The sequence below is a fragment of the Sinohyriopsis cumingii genome, chromosome 14 (genome assembly GCF_028554795.1).
Source record: "Sinohyriopsis cumingii isolate HCF-2022 chromosome 14, ASM2855479v2, whole genome shotgun sequence".
NCBI lineage: Eukaryota > Metazoa > Mollusca > Bivalvia > Unionida > Unionidae > Sinohyriopsis > Sinohyriopsis cumingii.
In genome coordinates this window covers 55,740,499-55,757,628 of record NC_142974.1, presented here as the reverse complement: position 1 = coordinate 55,757,628, position 17,130 = coordinate 55,740,499, and the positions used below count along the sequence as shown (strand labels likewise).

At 35.3% G+C, this 17,130-nt stretch overlaps 1 protein-coding gene across 1 annotated transcript in view; it reads right to left on the bottom strand.

The window, feature by feature from the left end:
* LOC149783861 (uncharacterized) overlaps positions 1 to 17,130 on the bottom strand; it is a 93,590-nt gene that overhangs the window by 39,779 nt on the left and 36,681 nt on the right. The window contains exon 2 of the mRNA XM_089932923.1: positions 13,400 to 14,966. Within this exon, the coding sequence (XP_089789049.1) occupies positions 13,400 to 14,966 (1,567 nt within the window). The remainder of the gene's footprint in view (positions 1 to 13,399; positions 14,967 to 17,130) is intronic.

Here is a 17,130-nt window from a genome sequence, read left to right as displayed (position 1 = left end):
GTTCTGATAAATGGATATTTACCAGATTTTCATTTAAATGAATTTCCATGAATTGAATCATTTGAATTTACAGAAAACCATCCCACTGCTTATATTTGGTTTGGTCGTCATTTTAGCGAACGTGCATGGGCTCCAATAGTGTAATTATGATATGTCGTTGATGCTGGTTTTTAGCATCGTTAACTGTTCTTGACGAAATCTTTGAGCGTAATCCCAATGAAATTTAATGCGTAAATAAACTTGAGAAGGGTTTTGGCAGAAACATAATTAGTGAATTTACTCAGGGTAAATCATGTGATCACAAACGACATTGCACAAGGTTAATCGATGCCAAACTAGATTTTATAATCATTGATACAACAGAGAAAGGAACATTTATAAGCCGGAATAATGATTACTTATCGGATGAATGTAAATTAGGTACAATTGTGACCTATAATGATGGTGACTCACTATAGTTGACTCATTGATGATCTTCGATGTTAGCGTCTGTTACGATAAAACTGTTATCGGTGATAAACAAATTTCTTGATACCGTGGTTAGAACTGCCATATATGCATATAATATAAATTATAATAAAACACGCAGATGTGTTAAAGATTGGTAACAATGCATCATGGGGCGAATGGAGAATAAAAAGAGAAAAAAAAATTCTCAGTTATTCCGAATCAGCTGATTATATTCCCGCAGATATTTATTATAAAAATAATCTTATATCAGCGTTGTCATCAGCAACGTCGGTGTATGATATCGTAGCTAAACATACAACTGTTTATCTTAACGGGTGCGGTGGTTCTATTAAAACAACGCATGCGATTGAATTTTTTTCTTCAAAGTTTGATATGGTTGCTTTGAGCCAACACATATACTCGAAAGAGAAATGAAAGAGCGAGGAGTGAACTATCATACTTATCACAGCTTATTTAGATGGAAAGAAGATGCAAGGACCCCTGAACGAATGGGCGAACAATATATACCTAACATCATCATTTGGGTCTTTAGATCCGCTTAAAACTTTTTTTGATTGGTTATTAACTCGAAATACTGCTGTAAACATGTGTGGCGATTGTGGTCAACAAACATCTTTCGTTGGACCATCTCCGCACGAATGGCTAAAAATATATGTAGATTTTTATGAGGAAATAACTAATGATTACCGAGCGCTTGATCCAGAATTAAGAGAGTTTAAGAAATTAATCAGGCTACAACCAGACAAAGTTTAGTGTGAAATAATGCGTGAGATAACTCCGGAAAACCCGATAAATGATTTTTTGAATTTACGAAGGCCTGCTGATTTGATAGTTGCAAGTCGGAAGCTAGTTCGTGATGCACTTTATCAGTAATTATTTATGTTGCATAAAAAAAAAATCAGACCTATAGGTACCATTATATTATCACCCAGCAGATACGCGTTGGCAAAATATTGATGCTGAAATTCCAGGTTGCGATAGTAAACAAAAGCTTGAGTTAAATGGTATTATTTTAGCTCGTGTGAGTGCTGTTGAGAGCTCATTAACGATATATAAATCTCCATGGACGCAGTGATATGGTATAACGATTCATTCGTCATAACGACTAACTATTTTTGATACAAATATTTCGATTGTTGATGGTCGTATTGAATGGTCAAATTAGTCTATCTGGCAGTGTCTCGAGTCAGAAGAATATCTCAGCTGCGTAGGGTTATCATAGACTTCACAGCAAATAATATTCAAACTACTGGCAATTTAATAGTACGATCACAAATAGCTTGTTATCAGCGATGTTACAAAAAATAAGCGCGACTATGATCTTGATAATGAATTTATCATGACGCTGAAAAAGAAGAAAAACAACAATCATTGTGCTTGCTATAAACGATATCAAGGAGCCAATTCACAAATGTGAAGGTGGTGGTAACTGTGTATCTTCAGGAATTACTTGTAATTGTTCACGTACAATTCCACGTTGAGGGGCAGTTGAATCTAGTGTGCAGATTATAGTCTGCCAGTGGATCTTACCATGCTGAAAATATTATGTGTGGTTACACTCCAGACTGGATCAGTCGCTCTTTATTACCGCCTTCATATTCGCCAGGTTCGTATACATATCTGACAGTTACATAACCTCATGCTGGTTCTTATCAGAAAGAGTCATGTCGTTGTCCTGGTATGTGGGTTTCGTTTTCGTAATTAGATTGATAGGTGTCATATAAACTCCATGAGTTGTAATTATTTAGCGCAGTTATCACACATGGTAGCCTTGCAAACCATTCACAAAATCTCATGTCTTTCTGAACTTTGTTCAAGGATATTTCCTGCGTATATTGATATACAAACAATCGCTCAGCAAGTGTTGGATTACATCTTTCAACGACTGCCTGATCGCGATGAACTGCGGTGTGCCCGCGTCTGATTTTGGCGTTGTGCTGTTTCATCAGAGATGTTACTGCACCAAGAAATTCTTTGCCAGAATCAACATGCAGCCACTGTGGCCATCGCAAGGATCGTCGTTGATAAATTCGTTCAAACGCAGATGCAATTTCAGTTGCTGTCTTTGTTGATACGACTCTGCTTCTTTATATCTACTTACAACGTCAACGACAGTTAACGCCTACTTGTATGTGCGCGATTGACGTCTACCACATTAAATAGTCTCATGTTGTAAAAACAAAATATCTGCTTGATGAAACTCATAGGAAGCAATGACATCAAAATGTAAATCCTGAATTGTGTTTAAATGTTGGTAGGTAAATTTGCCATATTGCCTGTCGTGCTAACCAATTTGCAGCAACAGAACATGCGAAACCTGCTACATCAGCAAGTTTACTAATCGTTGCTCTTCCCCTCCAATATCCTCTTGGGCTACATTCAATCGATTCCATTATTATAATAATAATTTTCCGACTAATTATCAGCCCCTAGCATAAGTTAATCTTTCATCGCAGGTCTTCTAACACAATTAGCATGTGATTCTTAGAGAAATTTATTTTTTACAGACATTAGAGTATGACTCAACTTCACGTCTGAAATATGTCGTTGCTGTAGGTCTGGATTTTTATACACTACATCATGAACGTGGCACGCTAATCGCATTTATTGGATACTCTCCTGGTCTTGGTTGATCTTTCTCGTCACGTCGGATATCAAGTCGGGTTCCAGGCCCACAATAATTATATCCAGGAAGATTCTTCTCGCCAGGATACTTAGCCCGTGAACCGCGTGGTAATTTATTCATTGAAACGGCGACATCTAAGCCTGTTTCATTAGAGATAAGTCTGCATTTTTGTACCACAATTCATACACTTGCCTTTAATTGTACGCGCTTTAGTTTTCGTCGTCATTATTTTAATCTACTGGTGGGGTTGTGTGCTCTGCATCGAACGTAATATAAATTCATATTGTTTATTATATTTCTACAACATTGATATCATCGATTTCTCAGCGATACGAAAGCAAGACCAGTCAAGCATCATCCAGCGCTACAAAAAATTCAGTCAGAGCAATTATCATAGGCCAATTTGGGTTTGGTAAGAGGCAAATGATAGTATTGACTTTATCACGCTATTGATGATGCTTCATCTGTGGATGATCTTGATAGATGTATTAATAATCTTGTGGTATACGATGATGTGATGCTAAAAAACCGTCAAATCCAGCTCGGATATTTTCCCGAGGCAAACACAAAAATAGCGATATTTTATATGTTACTCAGCGCTATATGCAAACACCTAGAGTGATAAGCGATAACTGCAATCTTCTGATCGTTGGTGTTGATATCCACACACTAAAGAACATCGACCAGACCTGGTGTTCAGGGGATATGGATATGAATATGTTTAAAAACTTCTTCTCAAAAGCGCAAGGAATTCCTCATTGATTTATCACGATAAATGTCCATGATCCTAGGTCGCGAGAGTGAATAGGTCACGATAAAATGTTTAGTTGAGACATACACACCCCCACCTGATCTCTGTTTTTACCACATACAGTGAGGGAAGTGACCACCAACAGCGAATATTCTTGGTCGTTAATAAAAATAAAAATAAATCTAACCCGATTAGAAGTCTCGGTCGGTTAGAGGCTTCAGTTTAGTATTACTGACGCTTGTTTGTTCCTCTTTGTATGAAGTTTTATTTTCGCAAATGCACTGCTCTACAAAGTGGTGTGTTCACCCTTCCTGCTGTTAAATGTGCTTTCCTGGAACCCGACTTGATATGCTTTCTAACTCTCAACATGAAGACTCACTCCATGACCTTGAACTTTTAACCCAGACAATCCTATTTAATATGTATATTTTAAAATAATAAAATAAATATGTTATATAAAAGATGGAAATGTATACTTTAATACAATACTGCATTTTAATCTAGATTCCATGAAGTTGTCCCACACGTATAAAATCGTAAGCTATCGATACTGTAAACTTGCCGCTAAAACGGGATTTTCAAGTAATTCTAGGCGTATAGTCTGTTTCTAAATTATTTTGTAATTTTTCCCCATAAACGAAACGTTGTAAATACATTACATCATATTCATTGTTGATTTCCTTCAAAATAATAGCTTATTATTTTATAACATTTTGAACTGAACTAAATATTTTACAAGATCAGTTTAGTTTGCTTACTATATCTTGCCGTTTATTGGCATAGTTGCGTTGAATTTTGTAACACCAGCTATAAACCTGGCATAATTACTCGACCGAAATGATGACAGAAACAGTCGGTAACAATGTATCTCGTTTCCATACCCCGACGGATAAATATTACATCTTCTCAAAGATACGCGCAAAAGAGCTCGACATATCGCGAGTCACGAAAATACATGTGTGGTATCCAGTGTGTCCAAAATAAATATTATTGTCAACAGAATATTCTGATGACAATTGCCTCTTTTCAACTAGTAAGATTTGCAGTATGTTATGTTCGTCAATACGTTGAGTCAGGTATTCGTTTTGATTCAATATTGGCGACGGAAGCTTTAGGTTCTCAGCAATGCCCAGCAGCACTGCAGACAAACTTTGAGTTTGGCAGGCATTATTGTTTAGCACACTAAGTACGGAAAACGGACATCCCCACTGCAAAAGGACCGGAAAAGGAATCTATATTTATCAATAAAAGCCTTCTATGATTTTTAAAAATTCATAGCAGAGATAACTATTAAAGAACAATTCTGATAAACATTTAGCGTTGGAAACATATATGAAAAATATATAATTCAAATTGTTATTAATTGAGCGAGTTTTCTTCAATATCACTGGTAATACATTGTTACCTTTTACTAATCTAGCATATTTTGCACATTGGTAAATTATGTGCACTACCTTTGGTTCACATTTTCCATGTCACTTTATGTAAATCCTATCATTCCAATATCTTACAAAATTATAACCCCACCCACCTCGTGATGTCCAATGAAACTTTGCCAAACCACTTGAAGTTAAATCTATGCAATCGAATGGAACGCCAGGGCTGTCTTAAGATGAAATGTTTTATTATATGATGTGCAAAACTCTTTATATGATGTGATTTTGTACTTATGTGATGTGCAACCCTCTTTATATGCGGTAATTTCGTCTTTATATAACGTTCAAACGTCTTCATGGTGATGCGCAGAGACGTTACTATCTCAGGCGCGAAGGAGCCAAATAGTCATTGGACAGCATTAATTCGGTCGACTCAAACTGAGCAATACAATTTATGACATCTTTTCTTTCATCACCTTGTCGCATAGAACACACATTAATTCGAATCTACAACGTGATCTCCACCAGTTTCTGTAACAAGATATATACATACAGGAGGAAAGAAGGTCTATGTGCTATCATTATAGTACGAGAGAGAGAGAGAGAGAGAGAGAGAGAGAGAGAGAGAGTTTATAATAAAGAAGGCATCTTGGTACTGATAATAATTATTGCAATATATATTCATATATATTCTCATGAACATCATTTAAATCAAAACGCAGAGCATAATGAACGGTTACACGAAACATTCTTTCCTTTTGATGGCTTGGAACATAAGGTTACGGAAATTGAGCACATTGTAAAATGCTGTGTTCAGCATTGCGCAGATGACAACATGCATGACCCAGTTGCCGTCCTTCAATATTGGCAACGAAGGGTCATAACGTGCATAAAATTGGAACTGAAAATCAGAAGTCAACGATTGAAGGTGATAAATCCTTCATCATTATAAATAGGAACAATGTAATTGAAACAGCTTTGGACGAAATAAAAGGCATTTAAAAACCGCAGTTGATGCTTGAGGTCCAGTGTTATGGAGATATAATCTATTAATAAAGTGACGTTAACGTGTTAAAGCAATTGTAGTAACTCAAAATGGAAAGCCTTATATATTTAAGGCTATATTACAACTAGGCCTAGTTTAAGTTCCTGCTAGTAAAATCTACCTGCAAACCAGAGGGAACAGGATCAAACTCAATTTAGAGATGGACCTCTAGAGAAATTCATCCCTGTTATACACAAATAATTAACTGTAGGCAATTCATTTAAACTACCTGAAGTCTTTATATATATATATATATATATATATATATATATATATATATATATAGGTTGCTGCATTTGTATGGGGAAATATGAACTCGTTTTGTCAGATGGATATACTGTACTTCCAGGGTCGTGCAGTATTTCCATCCGAGAAATTCGTTCATATTTTGCAATAAATATGCAGTAACTTATAATTATTTAATTAATGGCTTGATAAATAAGTAGTGTGCATTTTACTTACGTGAATGTCAACATTTAGAATTATGTTGTATTTTCTGCAAAACGTGTGAAAGTGAATGCGGAACCCTCTGCCAAACTAACAAAATAACGGCTAGAATACTCAGGAACCTTCAACAATCAATAACGGAGAATGTAGTGTCAGAACATGAAAAAATATGCACTTTTCATGAAGGTGTGAGAAGCTTGCTTGTGAACATCGTCATTTGTTTGATTATATGGTAGTTTTGCAGTAGTAAAGTCTACATTCCTATCATTTTGTCATTGCGAAATAACAAACATTAATGCAATCTTAGCTAACTTTTTAAATCATATTGACATTGCCCATGAATGGGGGAAGGTTGGGTACGTTTAAACCGGTAAGGCCGTAGGGTGTTACTGACTATTTGTCGTGACTGTCTCATTTAATGGATTTTGATTTAGATCAAACATCAACAGACTCGAATGTAAATCTATAACGGTTGCATAGCCACTGGCACCACTGATAGCAGAATTCGTACAACTATAGTCTCTCTTACATTTATTTATCCATTGATCGCTAGTAAGATACGTTACCGATTGCGCTATGATTTGTGTTTTCCTATATATGCTCGGAACTCATATATACAATTATATAGAACGGGAAAAACTCAGAGAAAACTCCCCTACCTTATTGCAGATATAAGACAACCGCCATGTTAAGATGAGCACGCCCACTGAATCAATAACTTAGCCATTGTATTATACCCTATGGGGTCTAATAGACCCCCAATAACTATTTACCCGTACATGTAGGCTTTTTACACAATGAAATCAATCTTCTGAACAAAGGCGGATATAGTTATCAAAGCTACATGAACATGTATATAGACGACGTCTGTAGTCGGTCAGTGAATGAAAAACAATTGATCTGCGACGGAATACTGATTTACTTTCTCTAAACAACTGAGGGTATTAAATGATACACATGTACACATACGATAATCAGGTGCTTACAAATACATCATCGCAAAACCACTCACGCTTTGATTTACTTTCCCGGGATTGTGTGAAGTTTCTGCACACACAAACAGAAAATAAAAACTATCTATGCACGCTTCCATTCACTGTCCGACTGAACGATTTTTAATCTGTAGCATGGCCTTGATGTAATACACCAACAGTATCCCTCTGTAGTCCCTGCAGAGTTATCTCCCTTGACCGCTTACAGTCCAATACACGCAATCTAACAAGTCAGGTGAGATATTGAAATAGTATTCGCTATTTCTTTGAAAATCCTGTGTTGGTTATATTATCTGCGACACGGCGTACCGAACGACAGCAAATATCAAAATAGTTTCCAGCCTCATTCATTGATGGAAATGTTAATAATTCACCTGTCTCCGTATTTACAGATTTAACTGGTCTTGTATGCTTATTATATTTCCCCGTGCAGAATTCTGACTGTGTAATAGTCTGAAGATTATCAAAGAATTATCAAGTTTTTGGGCCATTAACATGATCAATCACAAAACCATCTTCGATCAAACCATTAAAACATACACAAAATTTGTGGATGTGATACCTTTTTCAGCAGTAAATCTAATATAACCAGCATTTGTAACAGAACCGATTGGTGTTTTGAGTCGGCAGTTTCTAATCACACCAGCACGCGATGCCTCATAATTTATTTTATGATGGGATGCACTCAAAACACATCAACGTTATTTCCTTGCTTCATTTATATAGCAAATGATGACTTGTCCAAATTGTTATTTTATTACTAAAAAAAAATATGTAAGATTTCTATCCCTCGACAAAATCTATGAAAACTCTAGGGAGATAGTCTTCAGCATATTTTTTGGGAAATTCAACGCCGTCATTTTCCTTTATTATAATACCTTTTCAATGCCGGGTATTTTCTATTTCCATATGTCATGCATAATTGCATTTCGCCCTGACCACCGTGTTGCATTTGGAACATGACTTACTCATCATACACTCTGCAGGTGATATCCACAGAAATCTGTTACACAAGCCTTATTACAAAGAGTAATCTCATTGTTTAATGCAGCTATCACACTTGGTTGTCTTGCAACCCATTCACAAGATCTCTTGTCTGCATGAACTTTATTCAGGGATATTTCTTGAGCATACTGATATCCGAACAGTCGGTCAGCTAGTGTTCAATTTAATCGCTAATCGCTAAATCACGCCTGATCATGATGAACTGCAGTGTGCCCTTGTCTGATTTTGACATTACCTTGCTGCACCAGGAACTCTTTCAAATGTCTTTGTTGATAGTGCTTCTGCTTCTTTATATCTTCTCACAATGTCAATGACAGTCAATGCATATTTGTACGTGTGCAATTGATGTCTACCATTTCTAATAGTATCATGTGGTAAAAACAAAATATCTGCCTAATGAAATTCATTGGGAGTGCCAACATCAAAATGTGCATACAGAATATTTTTAGGTGGTGGCGGCTAAATGTGCCCTATTCCCTATTATGCTAAACAATCTTCAGTGACAGAAAGTGCAACACTTGATGCATCAGCAAGTTTACTAATCGCTGCTCTACCCATCCAATATCCTCTTGGGCTATAATAAACTGAGTCCATATAATAGTTATTTATGATTAAGATCTGGCCCCTAGCACTAGTTTACCTTTCATTGCAGATCTAAAATTTAGCAAGCTTCTTTCTGAGAAATTTATTTTTTACAGACTTTAGAGCAGGGGTGGGCAAAATACGTGGCCCGCCAAGGGTTTTCATGCGGCCTAGAAAAAAGTCATCATTCGTACTGATTCTGTTTATGTTACTCTGTTTATCAAATAAATGTGCTTATTTTGAAGTTTAAGTTTTCAAATATTAACAACATATTAACAACTGAAAATTAATTAGTTGTTATTTAGAAAAACCTTTTGTTTTGCTATTTCTAATTATTTTCTTTAATGAACTATGCGGCCCGCAACACGGTGTAAATTTGTGCATGCGGCACTTGCACTAGAAAGTTTGCCCACCTCTGATTTAGAGTGTGAATCAACTTCATGTCTGCAATATGTCGCTGTTGCAGATCTGGATTTTTATACCCAAAGTCATGAACATGGCATGCTTGGTCAATTGTGTTTACTGGTTAATCTCCAGGTCTTCGTTGATCTTTAACATCAAGTTGGATATGAAGTCGGGTTCCAGGTGTCAACAATAATTGTATCCAGGAAGATGCTTCTTGCCAGGATACCTAGATCATAGGATCCTCTGGTAATTTTCCCAGAGAAGCAGCGATATCTCCGCCTGTTGCATGATGGATAAATTTGTATTTTTTTTGGTACCACATTTCACACACTTGCAAGTGCACGCTTTTTATTCTTCATTGTTACTGTTTTTAATCCACTGGTCCTACCGATGATGAGGGTGAGTGCTCTGCATTGAACATAACATAGATCCATATACTTATTATAATTCTAAAACATGGATGCTATTGATTTCTCAGTGACATGAAAGCTAGAGCCAGTCAAGCATCATCCAGCACTACCAAATTCTATCTGAGCAATTATCATAAGTCCATCTTGGTCTGGTAAGATACAGTTGTTACTTAACCTGATAATAAAGCAAGAGCCAGTCCAGCGCTACCAAATTATATCATAGGTCCATCTGGGTCTGGTAAGATGCAATTGTTACTTAACCTGATAATGAGATGGCTCAAGTGGGATAAGTTATGTTTAGTGGCACCATCTGCAGATGATCTGCGATGCTACATGTTTAAAGATTTTATTGAAAATGCATAGTTGATGGATGAGGAAAGCAATTATATTTTTGATTTTATCACAGACATCAACGATGCGCCGTTGGTAGATGATCTCAGCACAGGGTATCAACAATCTCATAGTATATGATGATTTAATGCTTGACAAACAATCAAATCCAGCTTGGATATTTTCGCAAGGCAGACACAATGACACCGATATTATATATGTAGTTCAGCAAAATGTGCAAATACCTAAAAGTGATGAGAGATAACTGCAGTCTCCTGCTTGTCTATAACAGTGTTGATACCCACACACTATGAAACATCCACCAGACTTGGTGTTCAGGGGACATGGATATAATCAAATTGAAAACTTTATTTTCAAAATTGCAAGCGATTCCTCATGGATTTATTACAATATATTTACATGATTCTTGGATGTGATATCGCATAGGTCTTGATAAAAATTTTGGTTGAGAGAACTTTTTTTATACAGACAGCAGCAGAGAGGCTGAAGACCAAAGTAAGTGTTGGGTTGGTAAACGAGAACACATAAAAATCTGACACGAGACAAACATCAAGAAAAAAATGTGCTCACATGGTTAGAGGCCTCAGTTTAGTGTTATGGACACTTGTGTGTCATTCTCACAGGAAGGGTTATTTTCACAAATGGACTTCTAAAAGTGGCATGTTCACCCACTCTGCTGCTCCTTGAATGTTCAGGTACATTATATAGAACAAATTATCTGATTATGTACATTGTTTTATATTTCTAAATTTTCAATTTTGTTATTATTGAAATAATATAGATCATGATGCAAACATGATTAAAAAATTTCAATATTTTATTAAATGAAAGTACATACTATTAAGCAAACACTCAAATATAAAGATAGATACACCAATGTCAAAAACACAGGCCCTCCATTTGTGGGTGGTTATATATTTGATTTATAATTAGCTCTTTAGAAGGTAGAGGCCCAGCACCTGTTTTTGGCTTTCTCAATTCATCAACTGTTTCCTCGGCTGAACAATGTTATTGAAGAAACTATTTATTATGAAAAAGTATGAAATGCAGGTATATCTTTCTGTTGATGGTAAGATAAGTTAAAGAAATCAATATAAGAAAAACATGAAGGCCAATATTTTTTACTAATTTAGTTACAAATAGTGATGGTTATTGAATCGGTTTCATTTGAAACATTTAAATTTTCTGTAAATATTATGGATGCAGTTTGCTATATTCAGGAATAAGTTTTCAGTAATACCGGTAATAAATATAGTTCACAATGCAACTATTAACAAAATGTTGTTGTTGTTGTAGGGTTTAACACCATTTTTCAGCACAAGATAAGCTATATATGTCAGCCTGTATAAACGGTTGAGGAAACACCCAGGAAAGAACCACAGACCTACAAGAAGCTACTGGCAAGCTTTCTCACAAACTCAACATTGGCTGAACCCAAGACTCGAACCCAGACAGAGGTGAGATAGCAGTGATCCATAATAGTGATCACTTTAGACCACAGCCACCCAAAATGTTAAAGTTTGCAATATTTCAAACGACAATCCGCATACATGTATTTGAAATGTATATATTCCTCAACATTTTTTTTTCCATAACAAACAAATACTACTTTAGACTTTATTTGTTCATTAGTAATTACAGTACTAATTTAGATATCAGCATAAAAATAGCAAATTTACACCAGTTAAAAATACTGTATGATACTAAACCTTTTATCACACACTTCACATGGAATGAACTGCCCACTGAACTTAGACACATAGACACAGTAATCCCATTCAAGAGTGCTCGTAAAACTCACTTATTTTGACTGCAAGAACAAACTTGAAGACCTAATAATGTTTTCTACCTTAAATATTTTCAGCATGTTTTTTATGTTCTCTGATTTTATGGTGTTTGTTTTTGTAATCATATCATTATATATGTTGTTTTTTTTTTTAATGTAATAGGTGTTGTCCAATGTTGCAAAGCGTTTAGAGCTTCTAAAGATCAGGCGCTATACAAAGTCCTCAATATGTATGTTAGCCAGAAAATGCTAAACTTTAGTAATTAATAGAATTATCTTGAAAAGATATATTAAATAAAAAATAGTTTATAGATATGGTAGATATTTAGGAATTAACGGCCTCCATCACCTTTTCCCGTGCCTTCTCTTTGTCTTTTGCGCTCACTCCCTTTCACCTCCACAGCCTTTAAACTTTCCAAACAATACACCCTCTTTTTTCAGCAGACTCCATAGTAACATAACTTTCTCCTTTTTTGGTCCAATAAGCACATTGTTTTTTCTTTACCTCACTATAATCCATATTTTAAAATACACACAAAACACCCTATTATGAAAAAGCACATACAGACAACACGATTATTCATGGAAATGTGTGAGCATCCTCTTAGCAGCAAGTATATTTTACACTTTCATAAATGGCAATTTCAGTAACAGACCACTTAATCACTTAATAAGGTGAGCATTATGACCCCACAACTGAGTTCACTCATATTTGAGGAGATCAGTTTTCATGAAATATTCATTGAGTGGACACTCACATCAGGGACAAGTTCAGCTTTTTGAGTTCAGTTTCTCACTCAACTTTGAGGAGTTTCTCGAATACGGACCCAGAGTATTATTTTGTGTCAAAGTTCAGGTAACAATTTCCTAGAAATTGTAGCTTTCTAAAGAAACTATTCATTCCTGTTTCATATCAATCTTTGGAAATCTATCAGTAGAGTGTTCAAATATATTCTTGAGGAATTATTTAAATATTCATTGCAATTACAATGCACTCATTGGCAATTTGGATTGTTGAGAACTCATTCAAAGACATTTTATATTACTGTGATGACATAACAACTTTCAAAACTAATGGAAAACATCTGGAATATTTTATTCTTTTCCATTATGTGTCCTTGTGTGTTCATTCAAATTACAACTGGGACTAACCCTTCATCACATACTTCACCCTCAAGAGACTTTTCTCCACACCATTATGTATCCTCATGTGCACTGTTCGAGTTCCACTTCTACTAAACACTTTCTCACATATTCCACACTTAAAAGAATTTTCTCCAGTATGTGTTCTTATGTGATTGTTCAGACCATCACTTCTACTAAACATTCTCTCACATACTTCACACTTAAATGTTTTTTCTCCAGTATGTATCCTCATGTGAACTGATAATATTTCATTCTGGCTAAATGTTTTATTACACTGTTCACACTTAAATGGTTTTTCTCCAGTATGTGTTCTGATGTGCTTATGCAGAATTCCACTGTTACGAAACCTCTTATCACATACTTCACATTTGAATGGTTTTTCCCCGGTGTGTATTCTTTTGTGCTTATTCAGACTGCTACAGTTAATAAACCTTTTATCACAAACTTCACACTTATATGGTTTTTCTCCAGTATGTATCCTCACATGCATTGTTAGCTGTCCACTGTTTCTAAACATTTTATCACACACTTCACATTTAAATGGTTTTTCTCCAGTATGTATCCTCATATGGTCTCTAAGATTTTTACCCTCCCAAAATATTTTATCACATTCTTTACACATCAATGGTTTTTCTCTAGAATGTGTCCTTATGTGCCTATTCAAATTTCCATTGTGACAAAACCTTTTATTACACACTTCACACTTATATGGTTTTTCTCCAGTATGCGTTCTTGTGTGCTCATTCAGAATTCTACTGTTACTAAACCTTTTATCACATACTTCACACTTATATGGTTTTTCCCCGGTGTGTACCTTCATGTGCTCATTCAGATGTCCGCTGTGAATAAACCTTTTATCACATACTACACATTTATATGGTTTTTCTCCAGTATGTATCCTCACATGCATTTTTAGCTGTCCACTGTTACTAAACATTTTATCACACACTTCACATTTAAATGGTTTTTCTCCAGTATGTGTTTTAATGTGCCTATTCACATCTCCACTGTTACGAAACCTCTTATCACATACTTCACATTTGAATGGTTTTTCCCCAGTATGTATCCTCATGTGTATATTCAGAGGTCCACGGTTAAAAAACCTTTTATCACATACTTCACACTTATATGGTTTTTCCCCGGTGTGTATCCTTTTGTGCTTATTCAGACTGCCACAGTTAATAAACCTTTTATCACATACTTCACACTTATATGGTTTTTCCCCGGTGTGTATCCTTTTGTGCTTATTCATACTGCCACAGTTAATAAACCTTTTATCACATACTTCACACTTATATGGGTTTTCTCCAGTATGTATACTCACATGCATCGTTAGCTGTCCACTGTTTCTAAACCTTTTATCACACACTTCACATTTAAATGGTTTTTCTCCTGTATGTGTCCTCATGTGCTCATTCAATGTTCCAGTGCGAATAAATCTTTTATTACACACTTCACACTGAAAAGCTTTATTTTCTCCACCAGATTCCATCATGTAAGAATTCAGATTTCCACTCAAGACCAAACCTATCATCATATCATCTTTAAAGTTGGTATTAATCCTACAACGTAAGTCAGATCACCCGATATTTTTTTTTCTGAGGGTCTTACAGCCTAACTAACGGCTGCTGTGGAGCGTGTTTTGATGTCCGCTACCAGTATAACCAAAGTCAAATGTTCAGGAATATCACACAACTGGCAACCAATAACGACGCATTTCTACAAAGTAATTTTTTTCTTCTTCTTCAGACTTTCCTTACACTGGTGTCTTTTCTCTACCAAATTCAAATTCTCACCAAAGAAATGGACCTGCTTCGTTCGCCTACATATCAGTTGGCCGGGTAACTGGTCAGAAAGGACCGGTACGGAAAAGGCCTGGGTTAAAAAGGCCCGGTCCAGAAAGACCAGTATCGGGTCAGAAAGACATGGACCGAAAAGGCCCGGGTTACAAAAGACCGTTTTAAAGATTGAATAATAATAATAATAATAATAATAATATAAAGAAGAAGAAGACAGCTATTATACAATACCCATATATATTCAAGTCAAAGTCAATGACAGTTTTACATATATTGCTAAAACAATGAGCTACAAAAACTGAAGCACTGGTCAAGGAGGATTGACACCTAGACAAAAATAAAGCACGGATAGCAAGCAGCAGACCTTTACTGATTACAAAGATCGTAGTACCGATATTAGGAAAGAATCAGCGATCGCATTGTACTTTTCACAGTACCTTTACCTGACACTTGTAACACTATAGTTGATTAATTTCTCATAAAATTCACGATGGTAATCGAGAAATGCTGCTGGCATCTTTAATCTAAAAGTGTCCTGATTTGGCTATTGGCGGTATTTGGGGTGGGGTAAAGAGCACGGATACATCCACCTGCGACGGTGAGCTGGATGAATTCGTAAGACGACGAATTAAACCACTCGGCCATCGACACCCTTAATATTTGTATTTCTGTAAGTCACAAGTTACCGTTATACATATGATCTGGTGCGCCTAACCGTCCAATGTAACGACCTAGGACTCAGAGACTAAGCTACAGATTTTAGAAATCATTAAATACACTTTGGGACCAGCACATGCAGCACGAAATAAAAACTTCTCAGTTTTTTAGCTCCGTCGGCGATCTGTATGGTCTCAAAGTGTAAGTATAAACACTGTAGCAACAACAGTACTATATCCCTCTGTTATTCTAAGATAACATCCTATATCGTAATATTAACGTCAGCAGCCGCTATGTGCAATTTTGTTAAGTTTTTTTTTGGTCGCAAAGGGAATATCTATGTATGCACGTATTTTTTTTTTATATAGTTGGATGATTATTTGTTGCTGTTATTGTAGAATTAATTACTATATTTTGCTGTTAAATTTATTTTACAGCCGTTATAAACAATATTGTTATAGTATTTGATACTGTGATTTAAAAAGACAACACAAACGCCGAAAATTCTGTGCAAATAGTTTCGCATTTAATGTAAGCTTCTTCAGGCACGAAAAATCAATAGACATTGTGCATGGTGACATGAATAGGCTCACAAAAGAAACTTATTGGATTCATAAGTTAGATACTCTGTATCCTAATGGACTTAATGCTAATGCACTATATAAAATTGTATAATTTAAATTGATATATTGTATATCCTTTATAACAATATAGTTATATGTATGACTGTTTGTCTCTAGTTTATTTTATTATTTTAGTATTTGATATTAGATTTTAATATTCATGTCTTAGCAATTATGCTTGTAATTATTAAAATATTTATAAATCTGAATTGGCATTAGCGTTTGTCTTTTGCTGCATATGCTACTTATTCTTTTCTCTTTTTAACCCATCATAAAAAAAATTGTCAATTATTTTTATAAATAACCTCTTAATTCTTTTCTAATTGTGACTTGACTTTCATTACAACCACAACGCAATAACGGTGCCTACATGGCACAGAATATAACAAATGTCTATTGAAAGCATAAATTTTAATCAACGCAAATAAACTACGAATACACATGTATTAACGATATTGAATGTATGTGAAATAGGAAGAGTCAATAGTCAATAATCAAGAGTCAGTAGTCTTCGCAAATGAAAATATTCATCCATCATAAATGAAATCGTCATTAATTAAAGCATTACCATGACAAAGTTGGCATGCACAAACCACACTAACTCGTATTCAGTAATGATATGTTATAACAAAGCTATTATTGATTCGCTTTACATACA